Source organism: Larimichthys crocea, chromosome XXI (genome assembly GCF_000972845.2).
Source record: "Larimichthys crocea isolate SSNF chromosome XXI, L_crocea_2.0, whole genome shotgun sequence".
Lineage (NCBI taxonomy): Eukaryota > Metazoa > Chordata > Actinopteri > Sciaenidae > Larimichthys > Larimichthys crocea.
Genome location: NC_040031.1, coordinates 8,536,206 through 8,558,120, shown reverse-complemented (window position 1 = coordinate 8,558,120; position 21,915 = coordinate 8,536,206). Strand labels below are relative to the sequence as shown.

General features: G+C 47.5%; 1 protein-coding gene, 1 non-coding gene and 1 pseudogene across 2 annotated transcripts; all 3 read right to left on the bottom strand.

The window, feature by feature from the left end:
* Positions 1-1,179: 1,179 nt before the first annotated feature.
* LOC113744274 (U6 spliceosomal RNA) lies at positions 1,180-1,284 on the bottom strand. The gene has a single exon (XR_003461411.1). It is a non-coding gene; the product is annotated as a U6 spliceosomal RNA (small nuclear RNA).
* A 1,935-nt stretch (positions 1,285-3,219) lies between these two features.
* Positions 3,220-19,567, bottom strand: LOC104938797 (uncharacterized). Its single transcript, XM_027272980.1, has 14 exons — positions 19,505-19,567; positions 18,389-18,635; positions 14,602-14,750; positions 14,156-14,330; positions 13,487-13,721; positions 12,066-12,228; positions 6,507-6,851; positions 6,346-6,426; positions 5,356-6,191; positions 4,944-5,262; positions 4,612-4,857; positions 3,959-4,520; positions 3,653-3,877; positions 3,220-3,560 (listed from the first exon to the last, which is right to left on the bottom strand). Exons 1-14 carry the CDS (start codon positions 19,565-19,567, stop codon positions 3,220-3,222), a joined length of 3,987 nt encoding a protein of 1,328 aa, XP_027128781.1.
* Positions 19,568-20,796: 1,229 nt separating this feature from the next.
* Positions 20,797-20,910, bottom strand: LOC113744271 (uncharacterized; annotated as a pseudogene).
* Between the last annotated feature and the right edge of the window lie 1,005 nt (positions 20,911-21,915).

Below are 21,915 nucleotides of genomic sequence, written 5' to 3'. Positions count from 1 at the left end.
TTGTTGATATGCGACACTTTGCTTTTGCTGCTATTTGCTGCCCGACACTTCTGTCGGCACGTTTGGCCAAATTTAAACCAAAAGGCTAAGGCCAAAAATGCCTCATGCTGCAAGTAAGGGGGCGGAGCCCACATCTCCTTACGGCTGGATGCTGAACCTCAGGCCCAAACCCTAAATCACCCCACTCCCTCGATGACCACATCCCAGGACAAACTGGAACCTATCAAGCAAATTCTGAGCAGCCTCTGTTTGGATAATCAGCAGTTTTTCTCAATAGCCATAAAACAACACTACATGCAACTGACAGTCTCAGGCTGCATGGAACTCCATTTTTAGCCTAATTGTGCCGTCTGTTGTTCAATACCTTCAAACCATTTCCACATGGCCAAACACAATTGCAGAGCTCAACCTGGACCCTTTCAGCAAAAATCTACTGCCATCACGTGTGCGGCTAGCGGGCGCCATTCCATAGCAGCACTACCAGCGGCATCCTCAAGATAACAAAGTGAGGGGGGTGGTGGAAAAAAGCTACACCCCCTGGCTCTTGTTGATATGCACTTTGCATTTGCCTATTTTGCTGCCCGACACTTCGGTCGGCCACGTTTGCCAAATTATAAAACCAAAAAGGCTAAGGCCAACAAATTGCCTCAGTGCTGAAGTAGGGGGCGGAGCCCATTCTCCTTACGGGCTGGATGCTGACCTCCGGGCCCAAACCCTAATCACCCCTCCTATGCACACATCCCAGGACCAAACACTGGGAACCTCTCAAGCAAATTCTGAGCGCCTCTGTTGGAATCAGCAGTTTTTCTCCAATGCCTAAAACACTACACTGAACAAAGTTCTCGCTGCATGAACTGCTTTAGCTCATTGTGCAGTCTGTTGTCAATACCTTCAAACCATTCACATGGCAAAACACAATTGCAGAAGCTCACCTGGACCTTTCAGCAAAAATCTAAACACATTCTGCACTCTAAAGCTGTTCTGCACCAGCGTATGCCTCAGTGGGGAGCAGTCGCCCCACGTGCGAAGGCTCAGTCCTTGCTGCGGAAGCCCAGCGTTCGAACCCCACCTGTGTCTCTTTCCGACACTCATTCCCCCTTCTCTCTCGTGCTTTAACTGCTTATACAGGACACAGCTCCCCCTCGGTTCTTCCAGAAGGGTCACGGCAAGTGGAAAAGTCAAAATTGGATACGCTTCACGATTGTGCGTGTCATCCTTTTGCAGGGTGCCATGCTAATCTTCTTTATCGAATCCAATTTATTAGATGTGCTGCCTGAGCAACACAACCAAACGCCGTTCATGCCTACCTTATAACCCCCTGCTGCCAGGGTGACTGCCATCAACGTGGTGCGGCTAGCGGGCGCCATTCCATAGCAGGCACTACAAGCGGCATCCTCACGCATAACAAGTGAGGGGGATGTGGAAAAAGCTCACCCCTGGCTCTTGTTGATATCAACACTTTGCTTGCTGCCGGCCACTTCTGTCGCACGTTTGCCAAATTAAAACCAAAAGGCTAAGGCCAAAATGCCTCAGTTGCTGAAGTAGGGGGCGGAGCCCAATTCTCCTTACGGGCCTGGATGCTGAACCTCAGGGCCCAAACCCTAATCACCCCCTCCTATGACACATCCCAGGACAAACTGGGAAACCTCTCAAGCAAATCTGGCGCCTCTGTTTGGAATCAGCAGTTTTTCTCAATAGCTAAAAAAACTACACTGAACAAGTTCTCAGCTGCATGAACTCATTTAGCTAATTGTGCCGTCTGTTGTCAATACCTTCAACCATTTCACATGGCAAAACACAATTTGCAGAGCTCACCTGGACCTTTCAGCAAAAATCTACTGCCATCAACGTGGTGCGGCTAGCGGGTGCCATTCCATAGCAGGCACTACCAGCGGCATCCTCAAGCATAACAAGTGAGGGGGGTGGTGGAAAAAAGCTCACCCCTGGCTCTTGTTGATATCGACACTTTGCCTTTGCTGCTATTTTGCTGCCCGACACTTCTGTCGGCACGTTTGCCAAATTAAACCAAAGGCTAAGCCAAAAACTGCCTCCGTGCTGAAGTCGGGGGGGAGCCCAATTCTCCTTACGGCTGGATGCTGAACCCAGGGCCCAAACCCTAATCACCCCCTCCTATGACACATCCCAGGACAAAACTGGGAAACCTCTCAAGCAAATTCTGAGCGCCTCTGTTTGAATCAGCAGTTTTTCTCAATAGCTAAAAACTACACTGAACAAAGTTCTCAGCTGCATGAAACTCATTTAGTAATTGTGCAGTCTGTTTCAATACCTTCAACCATTTCACATGGCAAAACACAATTTGCCAGAGCTTCACCTGGACCTTTCAGCCAAAAATCTAAAACACATTCTGCCACTCTAAGCATGTTCTGCCACCAGCTATAGCTCAGCTGGGAGACAGTCGCCCACGTGCGAAGGCTCATCCTTGCTGCGGAAGCCCAGGTTCGAACCCCACCTGTGTTCTTTCCACACGTCATTCCCCTTTCTCTCTCTGTGCTTTAACTGCTTATACAGGACACAGATCCCCCTCGGTTCTTCCAGAAGGGCTCACGGCAATGTGGAAAAGTCAAAATGTGGATACGCTTCACGATTGTGCGTGTCATCCTTTTGCCACAAGATTTACAATCTTCTCTGTCTATGTCCGTTTTTTGACCAATGGCTGTACAGCTCCACTGTTCCAAAAAAACTTTTTTCAGCCAATAGGAGAGCCGGAGGAGAGAATCCAACTTTTTTCAGCCAATAGGAGGCCGGAGGGAGCTGGTTGGCTTATCCTGCTCCTCTGTCCAACAATCAGTAGTGCGGAGTTGTTCATACCGAACGGTCGTGAGTCAATATTCATTAAATATGATTAAACATAGTTGGAAAACAGTTAAAAACTCATATTTAGTCCGAACTCAGTCACACAGAGTTCACGGAGTGTTTTTAACCAAGAAATACTGTAATATCGATGTTTTGGCCGGAGATTTATAAAGCTAATTAGCTTCACGTACTTTGTAAAAACTATAATTTCACTGCGTGGGATTTATTATATTCACTTTTTTATCATCACTGTGTGTTAGCCTGGTGCTGTTTATAGCGTTTTATTGAGCGATTGGAAGCTAATATCAGGACCGATAGGTGATCGATCCGCCGTCACGCACCTGTCACGAAAGAGATTAATTAAGCTAAATAAAACTATAATTTCACTCGTGGGATCTATTATTATCACTTTTTTGTCTCATGTGTGTTTTGAGCTTGTGGAGGCTGATTCTGGACCGATAGGCGATCGATGTCCGAAGCTTTATTCTCGGGAGGGGCGGGGGCGGCCGGACCGGATGGCTCAGACGTGGGTGCGTCAGCCGGATCACCTGACCGGGCTGCTGCCGCTGTACTGACGGATGGGGCAAAGAGGGTTGGGTCCTCCTCAACGTCCTCCTCGATGCCCTCATCCGCCTCCTCCAGCTCCTGGATGGCAGCAACCTCGTCCGGAGTGTCAGGGTCCAAGCTGACATCCTCAAGCACTCTGCCTGTCTGCCGGTAGAGGAACTCCACCCCGATGAGTTCCCCTGTCACACACACACACACAAAAAAAAAAACATGAAGCAAAGACTTTCCTCACAGTTTGGATGTTGGAACAAAGTGTTTTCACCACACGTACCTGTGTACTCGGCAGGTTTGGTGAAGTCCTTAACCATTTGAAGACCAAGCACCCGTTGGCTCTTCTGGTTAAGGACGTGCTTGAGGTGGCCACTGTAGGAGTGCAGAGGTGCCACTTGTCCCTCAGCTGCAACCGGTGGTGCAGCTGCCGCTGCGCGGTCCTCGTTCCACCTCACCAGTCCATCGACCAGGAACGCCTGGAAGTACTTCCCAGAAGCAGTTGTCCCTGAGGAAGGAAGCAAGTTTTAGAAAAAATAGTTCACATTTGCAGAGGGTGTGTGCGAATAAAAAAAATAATAATAACTACCTGGGATGAACCGGTTGAGGTGGAGGTGGAAGGACTCCAGAGATGTGGAGCCCCTCGCGCAGCGGTAAACTGGCAAGCTGACTCCGCCCTTTGTCAGCCTGCCGGTCTCGGTGTAAAGCTGCACACCCGGTGGGTCCTGTATGCAGCTGAGGTGGCACCTCTGCGTACTCCAGATGTCCTGGATGCGGAGATTGTCAAGCAACGGGATGCCCAGGTTGTCGCGTCCTGCCTCACCGCCGAAGGTGTCCAGAAGCTCCTGTATAAGGAGTGCTGTCTCCTCGGCCCCACGCGTGCAACGACGGCAGTGGAGCCTCCACTCCTTCTTGGAGATCTTCCGGACCACCTCGGCGTCGGTCAGGCCGACCATCCCGTGCTTCCCCTCCAGCTCGGACCGCTTAGCCTCCGTGAGACGGCGGGCATCTGTCGAGTCCACCTCGAAGATGCGGTGGGACAGCTGCCTCATGAAAGAGGGGTACAGCTCGTGGCTCTCGGTGGTGACACCTGACGTGAAGCGCCGCATCAGGTGCCAAATGTCCAGTCTGACCACGAGCTGCCCCCACTCCTGCGGGTGAAAAGAAACAACACGCTTTGTTCATACTTATACTATACGTACATACATTTTGAGACATCGTCAAGATTCTACCCTTTCGTACATGGAACAAGGCAGCTGTCCTCGACACGCCGTCTCTGTTGCAGCAGTCGCGGTCCACGTAGATGAGCTGGGGGGGAGGTACCCCGGCGAGTCGGTACCGCCTCATTAATCCGGCCGCCATGGGAGACAGGCCCTCTGTGCCCTCGGAGCAGGTGAGGACACTGATGAGGACCTGCCCGTGCTCATTCCCAACGTTGGTAACCCAGGCGGCCGTGTCGGAAGCGGTACCGGCGAGCTTCTTCGCCACCTGGACGGGTGACAAAGTTTCCAAACGTTAGCCCGCGTGCAGAGCCGACACACCCAGAGCAGCTTAGAGAGAAAAACTTTACTCACCTTCTTGGTGGAGTCCATCTTCAGGATGGACCCGAAGGTGGACGTGATCCTGGCCTTGGACTCATCTAGCCGCGTCAGGATGTCGTACCCGTACACCGTCAGCAGCCAGATGGGTGATGGAACGGGGGGCATCTGGGGCGGTGGTGGAAACCGCCCCCCCCCCAAGGCCAGGAACTGCTCGCAAACGCCGAGGTACCCGATCGCTCTCCGCATCCAGGCATCAGTGTGTTGCTCCCGCAGGGTCTTGTACAGCCGGTTAGCACTGTTCCCCAGAGTGCGTGACCTCAGCTGCACAACCACCCTCAGGTCACAGGACAGCCTGCATAAACACGTCACAACGTTAGAGTCTGAACATGTCAAATCAGCTTTATTTATTCATGAAAATTAGTTAGATTAAATCATCTTCTCTTACTTGTACGTCAGTACAGCAGGGAATTGGCAGCTGTAGGTGGGAGGCAGCTGCCTAATGATGCCCTGTGACCACCCGCCGACCTTCTTCTTACATCGACGGCACTCCAGGTACTCAGTGGCCATGAGATACCAGCCGTCGATGTCCAGGACCCTCCGGATGGTCCTGTACAGCCCAGCCTTGGTCAAGGACCCTGTGCACAAAGGCTGGGGGCACGTCAGCTGCAGATGCCAGATCCTGTGCGGCATCCACAGGAACAGCCGACGTGCAAAGAAGGGGTCGGGGGATGCAGGAGGCTGGTTGTAGATCGGCTGGTCTTGTGGGGGGGTACCACCAGAGATTGAGCTCACTGGTGAGGCGAGACCTCCCACTGCTGTCCCTGGTAAACGGCACCCAACCGATCCACTCCTGCTGCCCTGCAGTGAGAGCTGCACGCCAGGACTCAGGCAGCAGCTGGACAGAGAAAAACAACAACAGAGCGCTTTAATATCAGAGGACAGAGCAGAGCAGCAGTGACATCTGAGATCCGATCCAAGTAACGTTACCGAAGGCAGGCTCCGGCAACTCCTCCTGGATGGCAGCTGCAGGCGGTGGCGGACCCTGGACCCTGATGAGGAGTGCTGGAGGGTCATCCTGTCCTTGTGTGGCCCCCAGCAACTTCTCATCAGTGGGCTCATCGTTGGCAGTGGTGGCGCTGCGGTGGATGCAGCAGCTGTGGTGGTGGTGGATGTAGCAGCAGCAGCAGCTCTCTGCCTGTCTCTGGGTTTTATGTAGCGGACGACGTTCTCCATCTGCGTGCCGGAAGCTGGCCCTTTTTCTTCCGGAGGTAGTTGACAAATCTGTGTAGCTTGTATGGCTCTTATCGTCAACACGGTGACTCAGTCACCCTCCACATTTTTAGTACAACGTACCGGATCTTTTGGGAGTCCTCAGACTCGTACAGGCTCTGCAGGGTCTCAAATTTGAAGTCCCCAAAGCCAACAAGCGCCTCACCCGCGACTCCTCAAAGGCACGGTGGAACCCGACCGCCTCCACAAAGTCAGGGTATGCTGAGGAGTAACGGGTGAAGGCGTCCTGTAAGTTCACAAAGAGAGGTTAAAACTTTCAGCACTGAAATTGGATTGAAGTGGATGAATCAGACTCAAGTACTCCACCTTGTTGGCCATCAGTGGGGACTGAGACCCCGTCCTCTCTCGCTCCTTCTGGTGGGAGGCGACGAGATTGACGCTGTAGCCCACGTCGTTCTCCAGGAGCCAGTGGAAGGTCTTCCCCTGGTAGCGCCCAAACTGGACCTTCCACCGGCTCGGGACGAGGGTGGCGTCACTTGTGTCACCACCCTCGGAGGTGACGTGGACCCAGACCTCCACATCCACCTTTTCGGGCGTCTTCGCCCTGGCTTGGCCCCCAGCAGGCTGCTCGAGGCCAAGAGCTTGAGCCGCCGGGAAGGCTTTCAGAAGGAGCGTCCCATTAAGGGCTCTCCTAAATGTGGGATGTTCCATCTAAAGAGAGAAAACGAACATGAGCAGAGTACAGTACACGCTATGATCATGAAGACATCACATGTATGTAGTAATGACATCACACTGACTGTTGGTAGCTTATTTCTACTCACTTTTTGTTCCTTAGTATAGTAGTGTTTTCAATCTATAAAGTAACATAGGAGACAGCCATAATTAGAGAACAGTGAATCATCAAACTTCATCATCATGTTATTGCAGATTTCTAACATACATGACAACTGCAAATGAATCACGGTGAATCAGCCCCGACTTCATTCATTTTAAGACTTTCGTGACGGCGGATCGATCACCTATCGGTCTTGATATTAGCTTCCAATCGCTCAATAAAACGCTATACACAGCACCAGGCAAACACACAGTGATGATAAAAAAGTGAATATAATAAATCCCACGCAGTGAAATTACAGTTTTTACAAAGTACGTGAAGCTAATAGTCTTCATAAATCTCCGGCTATAACATCGATATTACAGTCTTCTTCGTAAAAACACACCGTGAACTCTGTGTGACTGATGTCGGACATAAATACGAGTTTTTAACGTGTTTTCCAACCATGTTTAATCATATTTAATGAATATTTGACTCACCAGACCGTTCGGTATGTGAAGTCCGCATCTACTGAGCTGGGACAGAGGAGGCGGGATAAGCGGGAAATTGGAACAATCCAGCTCAACAATCCAAATGTCGAATGTTTCCACAACAAACTCCGGCCCCTCTGTTTAGATCACGTCAAAAATCTTGGTAACATTTGATAATAGGCTCAAATTTAGCAATTAGCTGTGTTGTCAGCACGAGCTCTTTTCAGCTCCGTCTCTTGGCCAAAGTGAAGTCTTTTCTCAGTCGGCAAGATCTCTAGAGGGCAATCCACGCGATTTTTAACAAGCACGTCCAGACGCGAACACATTCCCCCTGTGCTGTCGTCACTCCACTGGCTTCCAGTCCATCTTATAATTGATTTTAAACTTCTGTTTGTTTTTTATGCCATTAATGGCTCGGCCCCTGTTTTACTTATCAGAGATTTTAACTTTCCGCAGTTGTGCAGAGCCCTGCGCTCTTCGGGTCAGCTTCTGTTAAAGATTTAAACAGCGGGCCGATCGTTGTTTTGCCGTCGCTGCTTCTAGACTGTGGAACAAACTGCCCCCTGACATCCGCACCACTACTGATCTCAGCCTTTTTAAAATCCAAGCTTAAGACCCACTTCTTTAGATTGTCGTTCAACCCTGACCAGGGCAGTACGGTTTCTCAGGTGTACTCATTCTGTCTGCTCCTCTCTGTTTCTGAAAGGCTTTTAATACCCTGCAGCACTTTGAATTGTATTTATCTGCTACGTATCTGTTCTGTATTGTTTTATGTAGGGATGTAAACGGTTGTCAAAGAATTTAGTCGATTAAATTAATAAGGTTAATTGAATCTAGGGCCATTTTCCACAGGAGTTTTTCAGTGAAATGTCATGGTGTCGCCAGTTGAGGCCGCCATTGCTTAATCTAGGCCAGTGGTTCTCAACTGGTCTGGCTTCGGGACCCACCATCACCCCTAAAGGACAAGCCGTGACCATGGGCGGACTGGGACAAAAAATCGGCCCTGGCATTTTGGACCAGAGCAGCCCCCCCAACTTCTCAAATTTATTTAATGAAAATATGGTGCAGTTTGGTGGGTGTCTATTAACATTACAAGCAAGGCCTGTGAATAGAACGGCACTCCGCGCAATAAAAAAAATCCACTTCAAAATAAAAGCACAGGATTTTTTGTTCTTAACTTTTTTTTTCCCAGGCCAAAGGCCCACGTACCCACTGAGAACGGGTTCGCGACCCACCAGTTGAGAATCACTGATCTAGGCCACACAACGTACCTGAAAGTACGACCACACAACATGAGGCGGTCAAAGTATGCTAAGCAGCTCCTGGGTCGAAATAAACATGTTAAACTATTCGAGGTGTGCTTTTTGAATACAGACCCGCGAACTCGTCACTCCTCTAAATGTTTAATCGAGCCGTTAATTTTCCTGTCACCTTACCGCGGGGAATGATGAAGCTGTGTTCTTTAGTACTACATGTACTGTTAAAGTTTCCCAGGATGGATAATCTTACTGTGAACCTTTCTCAGAACGGAGAGATAAGTGGGGCTGTGTCTACAGTTTTCAAGTTTGTCATCGAAGTACTTTACCAGATAACATTTATTGTAGTCTTAATATTGTGTAGGCTAAGCCCAGATTGTATAGCTTTAAACATTTTTTATATGTATTTCAATTTTCTGTGGGGAATTTATTTTGTTAAATAGCCATATCTGTACTGTATGTTTTTTTATTTTTTTTTATTCAGTATTAAGCAATATTTGCTCATGTTAAAAGACATAATGAGAAATGTATTCTTCAGGAAAAAAGCTGCTTATCAGTTAGTATCAACTACCGATTCAATGCATATTAATCTTAATTTGACACAGCTTTGGTTGTAAAGCACTTTGGTACCGTTAGGCTATTTAAGGACTTTACAATAAACTTGATTTGTTAAATCAAATTGTTTAATTTTGTTTGTTTTTTTTTTAAAACCTGCTTCTTTGTTTTTTTTTTTTCTATTGTGAAGTGACTTGTGTATTATGTGCGACAATGTTGACAAATTAAATCGTGATTTTATTTTTACAATGTCATTTACCGCATTTTATTCATGTAAAGGAGGTCGTAGGGAGGACTGTGGGTAAAAAAAAAAGGCAGACGTTACATCAACAGACAATGAGCCGAGGCCTCCACCAGCTGATCGCAAACAAGGACGACACCACTATGTACGTGATTGTCTGCGTGACCCCACAGCACAAAAGCTGATTTCAGACTTAGTGTTGATTGAATAAAACTTGTCTTGCTGAGTTTCTTCTGGTCCGATTGTGGAAAACTTTTGTAAAGTCATAAAGGAGTCACCACAAATATTCAACTTTTCTGATGCAGTCGCATCAAAAATCACCGTCTGCCTACGCTGCTCTGTCGACGTCCATCCAAGATGGTTTTCAGCATACATCCTACCCAATCATGGTCACATAACCTGCGTAGTTACCTTGTAATTATGAGATGATCACATCAGTGTACCACTCTTGTGGGGGATTTGCAGCCTCTGGGCGCCCGCAACGTCTCGTCCGATGCAGTGGAGGGAGTTGGGTGGTTCGATCCCCGTCGGGACAAGAAAGATGAACAAGAATGACTGCGATACAAGAAGGGAAGGTAAGTAAAAATAAAGAATATGTGAGGTGGGGAAAATAGTGCAAAAAACCTTCATAACCTAGAGATAAAGAAATGTATTACACTGACCGGTTGCACTTAAGGTCAAGTAATCAGAAAGTAATAAAACTTCCAAACAAACTGCATGAAGGATGGGAGTGATTTAAAAATCCACCAAACAAGAGGAACAGCTCCAAGGTGAGAATTAAACACCCAAAAGAAAAAGCAAGTAAGTGTCTTGTAAAGATGAGTCAAATGCAAAGATAACGTTGTCTGTTATGTGTTAAAACAAACCCAGGTGTAAGAACAGCGAGATACATGTCAAACTAGATAAAGTATACACCAATAATCAATAAAAGAAACAAGCAGGGGTGGAATACAAAACAAAAGCAAAAGAAGTGTCTCGGTATAAAGACTCTGACCGGCTCGAGTCCGTGAGATGCAGCCTCCCCAGCGAACTAAACCGAGCTAACAGGCTTAAGTTCTCCATAAAACCACCCTGTGTGCACTGATGTCAGACATAAATGTAGACTTTAACGTGTTTTGCCAACAATATTTAAAATCAATATGGAAAGGAATATTTTGACTCACCAGACCGCTCGGTAGTTTGTAAACTCCGCATCATTAACAATATCATGGGTTCACAGTTTGGAAGGGGAAGGGAGGGCTGCTGACGGTGCAAAAGAGTCCCGGATTCGATCCCCAGGTCAGGCCAAAATAGCAGACGTGATTTCAGGGGTTTAGAACGTGATGTGAGTTATGTACTGTGGTAATATTTTCACAACAAATGGCTTTCATTGGCTCAAGTTGGAGGCATGGGGGGATTCTGTGTTACATCGTAACATGCTTGATAAGATCGAAGAGATTTAGTGCAGATATATGTTTTTGTTTGTGCTTATTTTGCCCCCGTCAATATTGCAGAAAAGATAATAAGCGTTCAAAATACAAAACTTGCAGGAAAGTTTTCTTTTATTTTGAAAACCAAACACCAGCTGTACACAGAAACAGCGGTGAGAAACATGCGACAAGACAGAGAACCAGCCACAATACAAATACAATAATAAAACCCAGAGGTGGCACACAAGCCACAAAATAAAAATGCCAAAAGTAACCCAAGTCTGTCTTCTTAAAAGGTATTTACAAGTAAATAAAAAATACAAAAACATTTATAATTTAATAATAATAATTAATAAATAATAATAATTAATGTATATACAACTGGGTGCATTGATTTTGATGGCTGATTGCCTATGCTCTCTTTCCTCTTTCCCTGGTTCCTCCTTCCCCCCCCTCCTCCTTCCTCCCTCCCCCCCCTCCCCCTTTCTCTTTCCTTCCCCCCCTTCCTCCTCCTCTCCCCCTCCCCCCCCCCTCCTCTCTTGGCATGTTCTGGGGCAGCAAGTTTTATAACATAAAATGTTGCCTTCATGAATAAAATAAATCAGCCCCCAGAGTCCGCCTCATCCCTCTTTCTTCATCTCCTTCCGTCACAGATTTCTGCCGACAGAGGCCACGTCTGACACCTGTCATGGAGTGTGGCACCTGACGCAGTGTTACTGCCCGGAATCTGCTTCACAAGAAGAGGAGGGGCTGACGGACAGGGGCCAATGCAACTGGGAAGTGGTGCTTTGTTTTGGTGGACGGAGGAGGAGAGGGCGAAGGCCGTCGTGAGGGCCCGGGCTGCTCTCTCCGAAGCAATCAAGTCAAAGGGCTGTCACGTCCCATCCTGACAAAGGACAGCCCCTTACATGGAGGGACGAGGGGTTGGACGGACACGGCTGGCAGCAGAGAATGCTTCAGTCCCCGGCTCCAGCCACAAGCCCTCCACCTCGCGTTTTCTGACTCCCGACAGAACCTGAGGACAAACAACAGACTGTTTTTAGTCCAAATTAAACACACGGAGAACTGTTTTGCATCAAACTCATCATACTGGGAGATGTTTCTCTGATTGAGCTCAAAGAGCTGAAGTCCATCTGAGCCATAAACCTCGGCTAGCCTGGTCTGCTTCTCTAATGTCCACGATAGTCGGAGAGATGTATCCTCGTGGTCCCCGACCGCCTGGCCACGAGGTGGAGATGACGAGCTGGTTGCAGATGGCCTCCACCAGCGCGGCTGGTGCTGGGCCAATCTTGAGGGCCAAGGCAGTTCCGAGCAGGCAGCTGGCAGAAAGACGAGGAGCGACAGAGACGGCGTTAATGCACGGGGATTGTATGTGCTGGAGGAAATAACCGAGATCTGACGACGGAGTTCTACGTTGGAGACTCGTTTCCAGGACAGGAGGTGTTCTTCCTCCCTTTGCTGTGTTGAGCTGTACCCACCTGTCTGCACGCCTCCCCTGCGACACGGATAGTCCGGAGGGCGGGGGATGCGGACCGGATGGCTCATAGGACATGGGCTGTCGTCAGCTGGAATCAACTGACCAGGCTCTTGCTGCTGTGGGCGGAATGGGCGTTCAGGCTTCTAGATTGGTGGTGGTCCCCTCATCCAGCCCCTCGATGACAGCGACATCGTCGGGAGTGTCAGGGAGTCCAAGCTGACATTCCAAGCAATCTGCCTGTCGGCTGTTAGAGGAACTCCCACCCCGATGAGTTCCCCCCTATCAAAACAACACACACACACCAACAAACAGGAAGCAAACTAGCTTGCCTCCAACATCCAAACTGTGAGAAAATTGGTTTAACAAAGTGAAAAGCACGGCCTCCATTCTTATCTGTGAAAGGGGAGGGGGGACCTCTGCGGTCCTGACTCTGTGCTGGCAGGCGGTTCGTCCCGCTCGGGACAAGGCAAGAACATAGTAATTACAGTATGCAAGGTTACTCAAGGTAGTAATTAACCCTAACCCGAACGGTAAGTAGAATTAATGTATGAAGAATATATGAATAATGAAATGTATTCCTAACCGTAAGGTATCCCTGCTAAAAGCTGCTGCTGCTGACCCAAATCACGGATAGCGGGAGAAGACAAGTGTTGCACTTTAATGTCAATAATAAGAAACATAATCAGCTCCAAACAACTTCAGAATCGAGGTTTGAGTGATTTTATTGTACACACAACCCAAACAAGCGGTCTCAACATGGACATTAACATAAACTGTAAAAAAAATAAAAATAATCAATAATAATAAATAAATACACAATTAGCCTGGCCTCCTTTTCTTGATTTTCACTCTCCTCCCTCCACGCCTCCACAGTTTTTTTCCCGCCGACAGTGGGCACATACGAGATTCCTTTGATGCGGGTGTGGGCCAGTCCCAGTCTTTTTAGTTGGCCACACCTGCTGCAGGTGTACTGCGCCAACTGGACCGACGGGCCTTGACTTAGGTTCCCCTGCTGCTACAGCCTCGGCCGCCTTTCTCTCCTGAAGGCTGTTGTTCCTGGGCAGGGGCAATAGTGGAGGGAGGAGGCAGAAAGGAGAGACTGGAGGCCCGGGCTGGTCCACAGTGTGGCCTGGGAAGGGGGCGGCAGTCCTTGCCCTGAGGGCCCAGGCTGCTCCTCTGGGACCTGGAAATTAAAGGACCCTTGTCCCCCACCGTACATAGCACAGCCCTTTTGCCGGAGGAGCAGAGGGTGCGCCGACACAGCTGGAGCAGAGATGAGGCTGTCCCCTGCTCCAGCAGCAGCCCACTCCACGTCCTTCGGCCTCCGGCAAGAACCTGAAGGACAAACACAGACAGTTTTTAGTACTTTGAATTCAGTCACAGTCCCAGATTACAAAACACAAACTGAATGTGTTTGCGTGAAACCTCACCACTGGGACAGGGTCGTTGATTTAGCCAAAGGCTGTATGTCCGTCTGAGCCATCAACCCTCGGGCTGGCCAGCACTAGCCCTCGCTAATAGCCACGTAGTCCGAAGGATGAGGGACCACCGAGTCCTTGTGGTCCCCCCGACCGCCTGGCCACGAGCTGGGAGCAACAGAGCTGGCTGCAGATGGCGTCACACCAGGCGGCTGGTGCTGGGCCAGCTTGCGGCCAAAGAGTCATGTCAGAGCAGGGCCAGCTGGACAGACAAGACGAGGAGGAAAAGGGACGCGGCGTAATGACGGAGAGATATTGCTGGAGGAAATAACCGAGATCGAGAGGTACTACCTTGAGACTCTCGTTTCCAGGACAGGAGGTGTGTTGCTTCTCCTTTGCTGGCTTTTTGGAAATGCCCCCTGTGCAGCCTCCCCTGGAGCAGGAAGCGAGTCCGGATGGGCGGGGAATGCCGGACCGGATGGCTCAGGCATGGGTGCGTCAGCTGGATCACACTGAACCGGGCTGCCTGCGGTGTTTTGGCGGATGGGGGTCAGGCTCTAAGATGGTGGGGTCCGCCTCTCCAGGCCCCTCGATGAACAGCGACCTCGTCCGGAGTGGCAGGTCCAGCTGCATCCTCAAGAACTCTGCCTGTACTGCTGTTAACAAGGAACTCCACCCTGATGAGTGTTTTCCCCGATCACACACACCAAAAACAGAAGCAAAGTCTTGTTCCAACATAAAAACTGTGAGAAAATTGGGTTTGACAAAGTGAAAAGTTGTTTTTCAACCTCACGTACCCGTGTACTCAACCATCTGAAGGCCAAGCACCCGTCGGCTCTTCTGGTTAAGGCGTGCTTGTGGTGGCGTCTCTTGTCCCTCAGCGGCCGCCGCGATGGTCCTCGTTCCACTTCACCAGTCCATTGACCAGGAATTACTGGAAAGTACTCTGAGGACGCAAGGAAGCAGGTTTTAGGGCATGAAAAATAGATTCACATATTGCAATCAAGTGTGAAATATGAAGCTTAAGAATATACATGTAATATATTCCTCTGGGAGGGAGATAGGAGGCAAACTAAAGGAAACTACATTAGACCTGGTTTACAGGTGCAATATTAATTATTGATAGCCGGTCCCAACCTATAGCACTATTTGACTTTTGTACTCGTTTTTGACACTTGCCCGTTGGTTTGTTTGTGTCTATTGTATAGTTGGGAATACTTTCTGTCCTGTTCGTGCTTCTAATGTAGGGCTGGACTGACTAAAAATGCAGGCTTAGGGGACACCAACTTCTTACCTGTTTCAAATTGGAAGTCCCCAAAGCCAACAAGCCGCCGGTCCTCCACCGCGACCTACGCGTCTCAAGAGCACGGTGGAAACCCAGACCGCCTCCCAAAGTCAGGTAGCAGAGGAGTACGGGTGAAAGGACGTCCGTGTAAGATCACACAAAGTAGAGGTTAAATTTTCAGCAGCGAAGTGGATTGAAGTGGATGAATCAGAACCCAAGTACTCCAACCTTGTTGGCCATCAGTGGGATGAGACCCCGTCCGCAAATCTCGCTCCTTCTGGTGGGGAGCACCAGATTGACGTGTACCCACAGTCGTTCTCCGGCCAGGTGGAAGTTCGTTCCACAGGTAGGCCCAACTGGACCTTCCACCGGCTCGGACGAGGGTGCGTTACTGTGTCGCATTACTCGAGGCGATACATGGACACGCACCTGCATTGGCACCTTTTTCTACTCACTTTTTGTTATTATATAGTGTTTCAATCTATAAGTAAAGAGGAGACAGCCCATAGTAGAGAACAGTGATCAGCAAACGTCATCGTCATGTTATTGACAATTTTCTACATACATGACACGTAGAAGGTCACAGACGTCCGTATGAAACCACAGATTCAATAAACAGTTAAAAATCACGTTAGCACAACGCAGTGATAAATACTTTATATCATCAAATCCACACAGTCAGTTTAGCAGTGTTCATTTTTAAGACCTGCTTTCAGGGTGACAGGTGAGTTTTGGTTTTTGTGTTTTCCTGTGGTATTTGTAGTCCCTGGCCTTCTGTTTTTTTTGCCCGCCTGTTCTTAGATGACGTTGATTTGTTTCCTGACTCTTGTTTAGTTTCTTTGTCTGAGGTGTGTCCGGTTTCCCGCCTTACAACAGGGGTCACCAGTTTACACGGTCACACCTTAAACCGAACACCGGGACGTAACGCGTCACGTAATTAGTCCTGATCAAGGGCGCCACCACATGGATGGCTTGGGGTGGTACAGCCACCACAGATGACTCTGAGCCCCCGTAGCCACCCCAAGGAGGCCATTGGATTTCTGTAGATCTCGGATATGAGAAATTTATGACATATATTTTTTAACATAAAACAACAACAATAATATATACTAGTAAGATAAGTATCAGAGTACAACGGGGTCCCTACACCCAATCTTGCATGCAGTAGTAGATCCAACATTGCTCCTTCAGATCCCCCCTCGCCAACCCTCCACTCCCTTCCTCTGCGACGCAATGTTCGGAGCTGCCGAAAGTCGTTTGGAAGCTGAAGAAAGCATGCGGTGCATCCAAGCAGCAGAACCAATGTTACAACGAATTCTGAAGAGGACTTTTGTGGGTATGTATGTCATACAGCGTTTGCAGTGTTTTGTTGTGGAGTATATTTGTTTGAACTGAAATACATAGGATGATACTTTAATACATGTTCATACATGAATGATGACAACTTTTCTTGCCTCTGAAGTTAGAGCGCGCTAAGAGGAAAAGTTAGGCATAGCTAACTAACCACTTTGCTGATGGCTTCTCAATCTACAGAGGTAGAGGATAGCGAAAACACGATATATCACAATTCTTTGGCAAGAGTGGAAGTACTAGTGAGAAGAAAAGTGAGAATGTTGAGAAGCAGAACCCCGATGTAGAAGAAGTATGCAGTGAGGATGAGTCCAGGGTGAGAACAGGGACAGAAGGTGCAGACGATGAATCAAGAATTTCTGGACCTGCAGGTAACATTCTGCTACTGAATTGGATGAAAACACCAGTAGTAGAAATCCATTGATCTTGCTGTTGTGCATGAGTGGTTTCAACTGAACAAGTTAGCCATTATGAAATGTTACAAAGAAATTGGGTGGATGTTTCTTCACTTCAATAGGCCATAGATTGATTAAGATGCGTGAACAGTTGTAATACTGGTAATCCACAAAACATGCCGTTGGACTATGAGACAAGTCTATCCTGTTTTCAACTTAGATGGAATTTCTTAGACATTAGACATGCCCGTGAATATGGAATTCTTCACAAGAGGCTTACAACGGATGCTAGTAGTAATGTAACGATGACTAAGAATATTTTAATTACCTTGCCATTAGCCTACTTATGTTTTTCAATGTAAACTGGTGTCTACTCCTTCCGGTGTAAAGAAGATTAATCTTCTATTTGTCGTTAAATAAATAAGTCAGTTCCCTCTCTCTGTTGTTTAGTCTAGACATACCCAGTCAAGAGGCAGAAGGACCCAAGCGCCACAACTTATTTCCTTCCCTCGACCCTTCTAGGCGCCAAGAAGGAGCTCATGAAAGAGTGGTACGCCTGTCCATAAATGGCGGGAGTATTCCCAAAAGTAAAGATGCGCCTTCTGTTACGCCTGTCGCTGTTGGTCCTTTCCTCTGCAAGAGATTTCGGCATTTACAGCAGAGGGTTTTAAGCACTGGAAAAAGGCTTCATACTCTGATGGAGGATTTGCTGCACATGCAAAGTCAGAGTCCCATAGAAATGCCATGATGGCCTGGATAGACTATGAGAAAATGCCAAAGAGCATATGTGCGAGAAATGTGTGAGAAATGGTTCTGAGCCTGGTGAAATGTATTCATTGTAATAAAAGAGTATTGAAAACAGGTGTTGTGTTCAAGTGCATTGATGTTCATGTACACTAAGTGAAGTAATTTTAAAGGCAAAGGTCAGTAAATTAATGTGGGTACAATTTCACTACAGTATATTTATTATAAATCAAAATAAGTCAATTTACTCTGTTTGGAGCCCTGCACAGTTACTGCCTTTTTGGCTTTGTAGAGCAGTACATCACTGTGCCTTATTCATAGACTGTAAAAGAAAACATTATACATGTCCATGGCCTGATTAGTGTAACGCGGCAATTTAGTGGTGATATACAGAAGGTGCCCTCCATAACCTGATCGGGTTGGTTCTTCAAGAAACAACAATAAGTCTGTAAATGTGTGTTTGCTGGCCATGAATAGTTGAATAACTTAAATATACAGTAAATACAAGTAAAAAATATTTAAAAAGATAAATAGAGAGTGTGTGTGGTGGTGTGTGTGTGGTTATGTATGTCTGTATGTTATGTATGGTAGTATGTCGGTATGTATTATAATATAATAATAATATATATTATATATATCTATATATATATCTATTATATATATATATTTTGGGGGGGGGGGTAATGCCACTAGAATTTAGACTTGCACCCACTCGCCCCCAGATTTTTTCTGCTGTGCGCCAATGGTCCTGATATCAGCCTACCCGGAGCTCAATAAAACACTTTAAACAGCAGAAAGTGAATATAATACGCAGTCGGTGAGGGATGGCGTTGGGCAGAGGAGGGCAACACGGTTCTCTGCTAGGCGGGGGGAGGGAGTCTTTGCTGCCGGCGAGAAGACAGGTAGCCAGGGGGATTTCGTGGTTGCCTCCTAGGAGCTGGAGCAGGTCGAGGGGCACCACCGAGCCCCCTGACCCGCCAGCCAGCTCCTGTCCTCGGCGGTCCAGCGAAGCCGTTTGCCCCGGGGAGTTGGACGGCGGAACAAGCTGTTCAGGAACCTTTTGCAATTATTAATAAAGATTGTTTCGTTGTACTCAATCTCTGTCCGTGTGTTTGTCCAGAGGGGTCTGACATCATTTAGCTTTCATAGCTCGATGTTACATCTTTCACAAAGTGCCGTGAAAACACATCGGGAACTCCCCGGTGATGATGCCATACATAAATTGTTTTAAAACGTGTTTGCCAACAATATTTAATCATATTTAATTAATAATTTGACTCACCAGACCGCTCGGGTAAATGAACTCCGCATCACGGAACGGGGACCGAGGAGGGACGGAATTGGAACAATCCTGCTCTCCTAGTGGCTGAAAAAACGGCCCAAAAGTTGGATTCGTCCAATTGGAACAATGGAGCCTTCTAATTGGCGAAAGTTTGAACAATTTTGGACAAACTGCCGGACCATGTTGCCCATTCTTCTCTGCGAGGAGGAGGGTGAAGGGGGATTCTGCGGTGCAAAGATCCGCGGTTCGATCCCCGGTCCGGACAAGACCAGAGACCGGGTTAGAACGATGTGGTATACACATGTGTGAAATATGAACATACATGTAAACAGGTGTGGAAAATAGGAACATACATGTACACATGTTAGAAAGAGACGACAATCAGACTGAACAAAGAGAGTTGTTACGGTCCGCCTGCATTATGATAAAAAAATAGGCTGGAGCTCGACTGGGCACAAACTTTTATTTCAACAAACTAAACACACGAAAAAAATTAATATAAAAAGAACGACAATACTTAAAACATACTACACAATACGTGATACACACTCCCGCTCCTTGTCCTTATTCATACAGTTTTCACTTTAATTCAGAAAAACCATTAATTGACATCAACCAAACAAACATTTACCGCACTTGCTTACCAAGGGCGTAAACTCTATGAATCCAACAACACGTAGCAGCTCCCAAACATCTCTTTCTGCCATGGGGCAGTCCTTTATTTATCCTCCAACCCGGCACACTCTGGTAAAGTTGTGGAATGCGTAGTGACGACACTCAATAACCCCTACACCGCTCCGGAGCCCCAGGTAAACAGCATCGAATCACACAGATCGAGAACCACCGTGCTGGTCACTAACAAGCGGGATGTCTGAAGAATGATTTACCAGGCCGCAGCTTCTCTGACATGTGGTGGTATTCATCAAGAGAAAGAGGAAGTGCCACTGTCGGTGAAGTCGGGCTGCTCACAGGTTCTGGTCCCGGACACCGCTCGGAACTTATTTGAGTTATGCAGAGAAAAAATGAGAAGAAAAAAACAACAACTTGATTCACCTTCTATAAGGAACTAAACCCCCAAAACACGTGTTAGAGAACGTACCCCTCAACGAATAGAGACCCGAACCACCTACAGAAACTCCTCGTGGTATTCACCACGTTCCTGTGAGGGGGGGTAACAGTTTGGAGCGGTAGCGAGTGGGCTCAGCAAATCCGAATTGGGCTTTACTTTGAAGGATCTTAAAGGACTTCGATTGTCTTAAATGTGAGCGCTTTTACTTTGAAGGCCCAAGTCATCAGCGTGCCCGACGTTGTGCCTCGACTTTCTACCCGCACGGCTGTATTGCAAAATAAGGAGCTGAAGCGCCGATATGGACTTTAACTCAAACAAAACTCTGACAGAAACGTTTTTATTTACGTGATACAAAGAATTTACGAGATGCAAGCGTCATGAAGATGAACATGACTTTTAGAATATAAACAGAAAGGACGAATTGAAGGCCAAACTAATTAAATAGAATGCGTCCTGTCAGTAACACAGCACAGGGCAAAGAGATGGATGAATGTGCTGCATTGATATCTGCTTTGTGCTATGTTGTGGCGTGAATATGTATACTATTGTGTGAGCGTTTGTGGCAATACTGCAGCAAACACATTTCCCGCAAGGACAATAAATAATTAGAATAACAAGTATCTGATCTTTATTGATATTTAATTTCACCGTCACACACAGACAATCTTCAGATACACACTGGAAGACGTAAAAGCCCTAAAAAAGTCGCGATGTGACACACATGAGATCCAGCTGTGACTCGGACACTTGCTGCTGGCGCCCGAACGGGCTGCAGTAGCGCGCTGGCCTGAGGTTCGCTGTTGGGTGAAATAATGAAAATAATCATAACAATCATATTTTTAATGGCAAAAACTTAAAGAGAAAAAGAGAAAAGAAGGAACCTTCACGAATTTGCGTGTCATCCGTGCGCAGGGGCCATGCTAAATCTTCTCTGGTATCGTTCCAATTTTAGTATATGTATGCTACCGGAGTAACACAAACAGAGCATTATTGCCTGAATTCCTATATATAGGTGGATGGGTACCGGGGAAAATCCTCAAGTCAGTGATGGCAGAAATCAGCGCCACTGCTGAGGGCCTCTAGAGTGGGCTGTGTGACTTGTCCTGCTAGCTTGAGTGGCTGCTAGGTGGAGGGCTTGAGCTATGAGCCTAGACTGAGCCATAATACCAGAATAACATATTTGATGGTTATTTTACTCGCAGAGGCGAGCACAGAGGGCTCTGGGTAATCACAGTTACTCCACAACACAGTCAGGATGGTGGGTGGAAGCGGAAGAACAATAGGTTCATCAAAGTCCTCCTACTGCTTCCTACCCCCACTGATGCCGGAAAGAGAGAAGGGTGGGGTAGGAAAGCAGAGAGAGAGAAGGGTGGGGGTAGAAGGCAAGAGAGAGAAGGGTGGGGGTAGGAAGGCAGACAGAGAGCTACGCGGCTCTGCCGAACCTGTGAACACACACAAATACAACAACGTACGGGTGTTTAGGAGAGTAGAACACTGTGTGTTGTGTGTAGGTGTGTTCAATTTCTCACTGCTGTCACCGGCCTGTCCTGACGTGGACCAACAACAGGAACACCTCCAAAGCCAAACAGGGGATTTCACCTCCAAAGTGCAGGACACGAGAGACAGAAGGAGGTGCTCTTATTGCTTAAAAACAGGATTTCAGGGTGAGATTATGTGCATATAATTCGAGAACATAACACAGACAAGGATGGTTTTTCATTCAAATCATCAGCTCTTCCTATTTTCCACGTTTTCTTTTTGGCTCTGGTTGTCTCCTCTTTGCTCTCTACTTCCTGCTGTTGGTTTGGGAAATTTCAAAAAATGCAGGTGCAGTTCCACAAACTCACCGGTAGATGTCAGGGTAGGACCGCTGTGTGGCGCCGCTGCCTGCAGAGAAACAAACAAATATGAGTTATTTATGATCATCATCAAACAACAACAACAAGTATTTAAGGTAATACGTGTTGACATGCTTTTATATGTCAA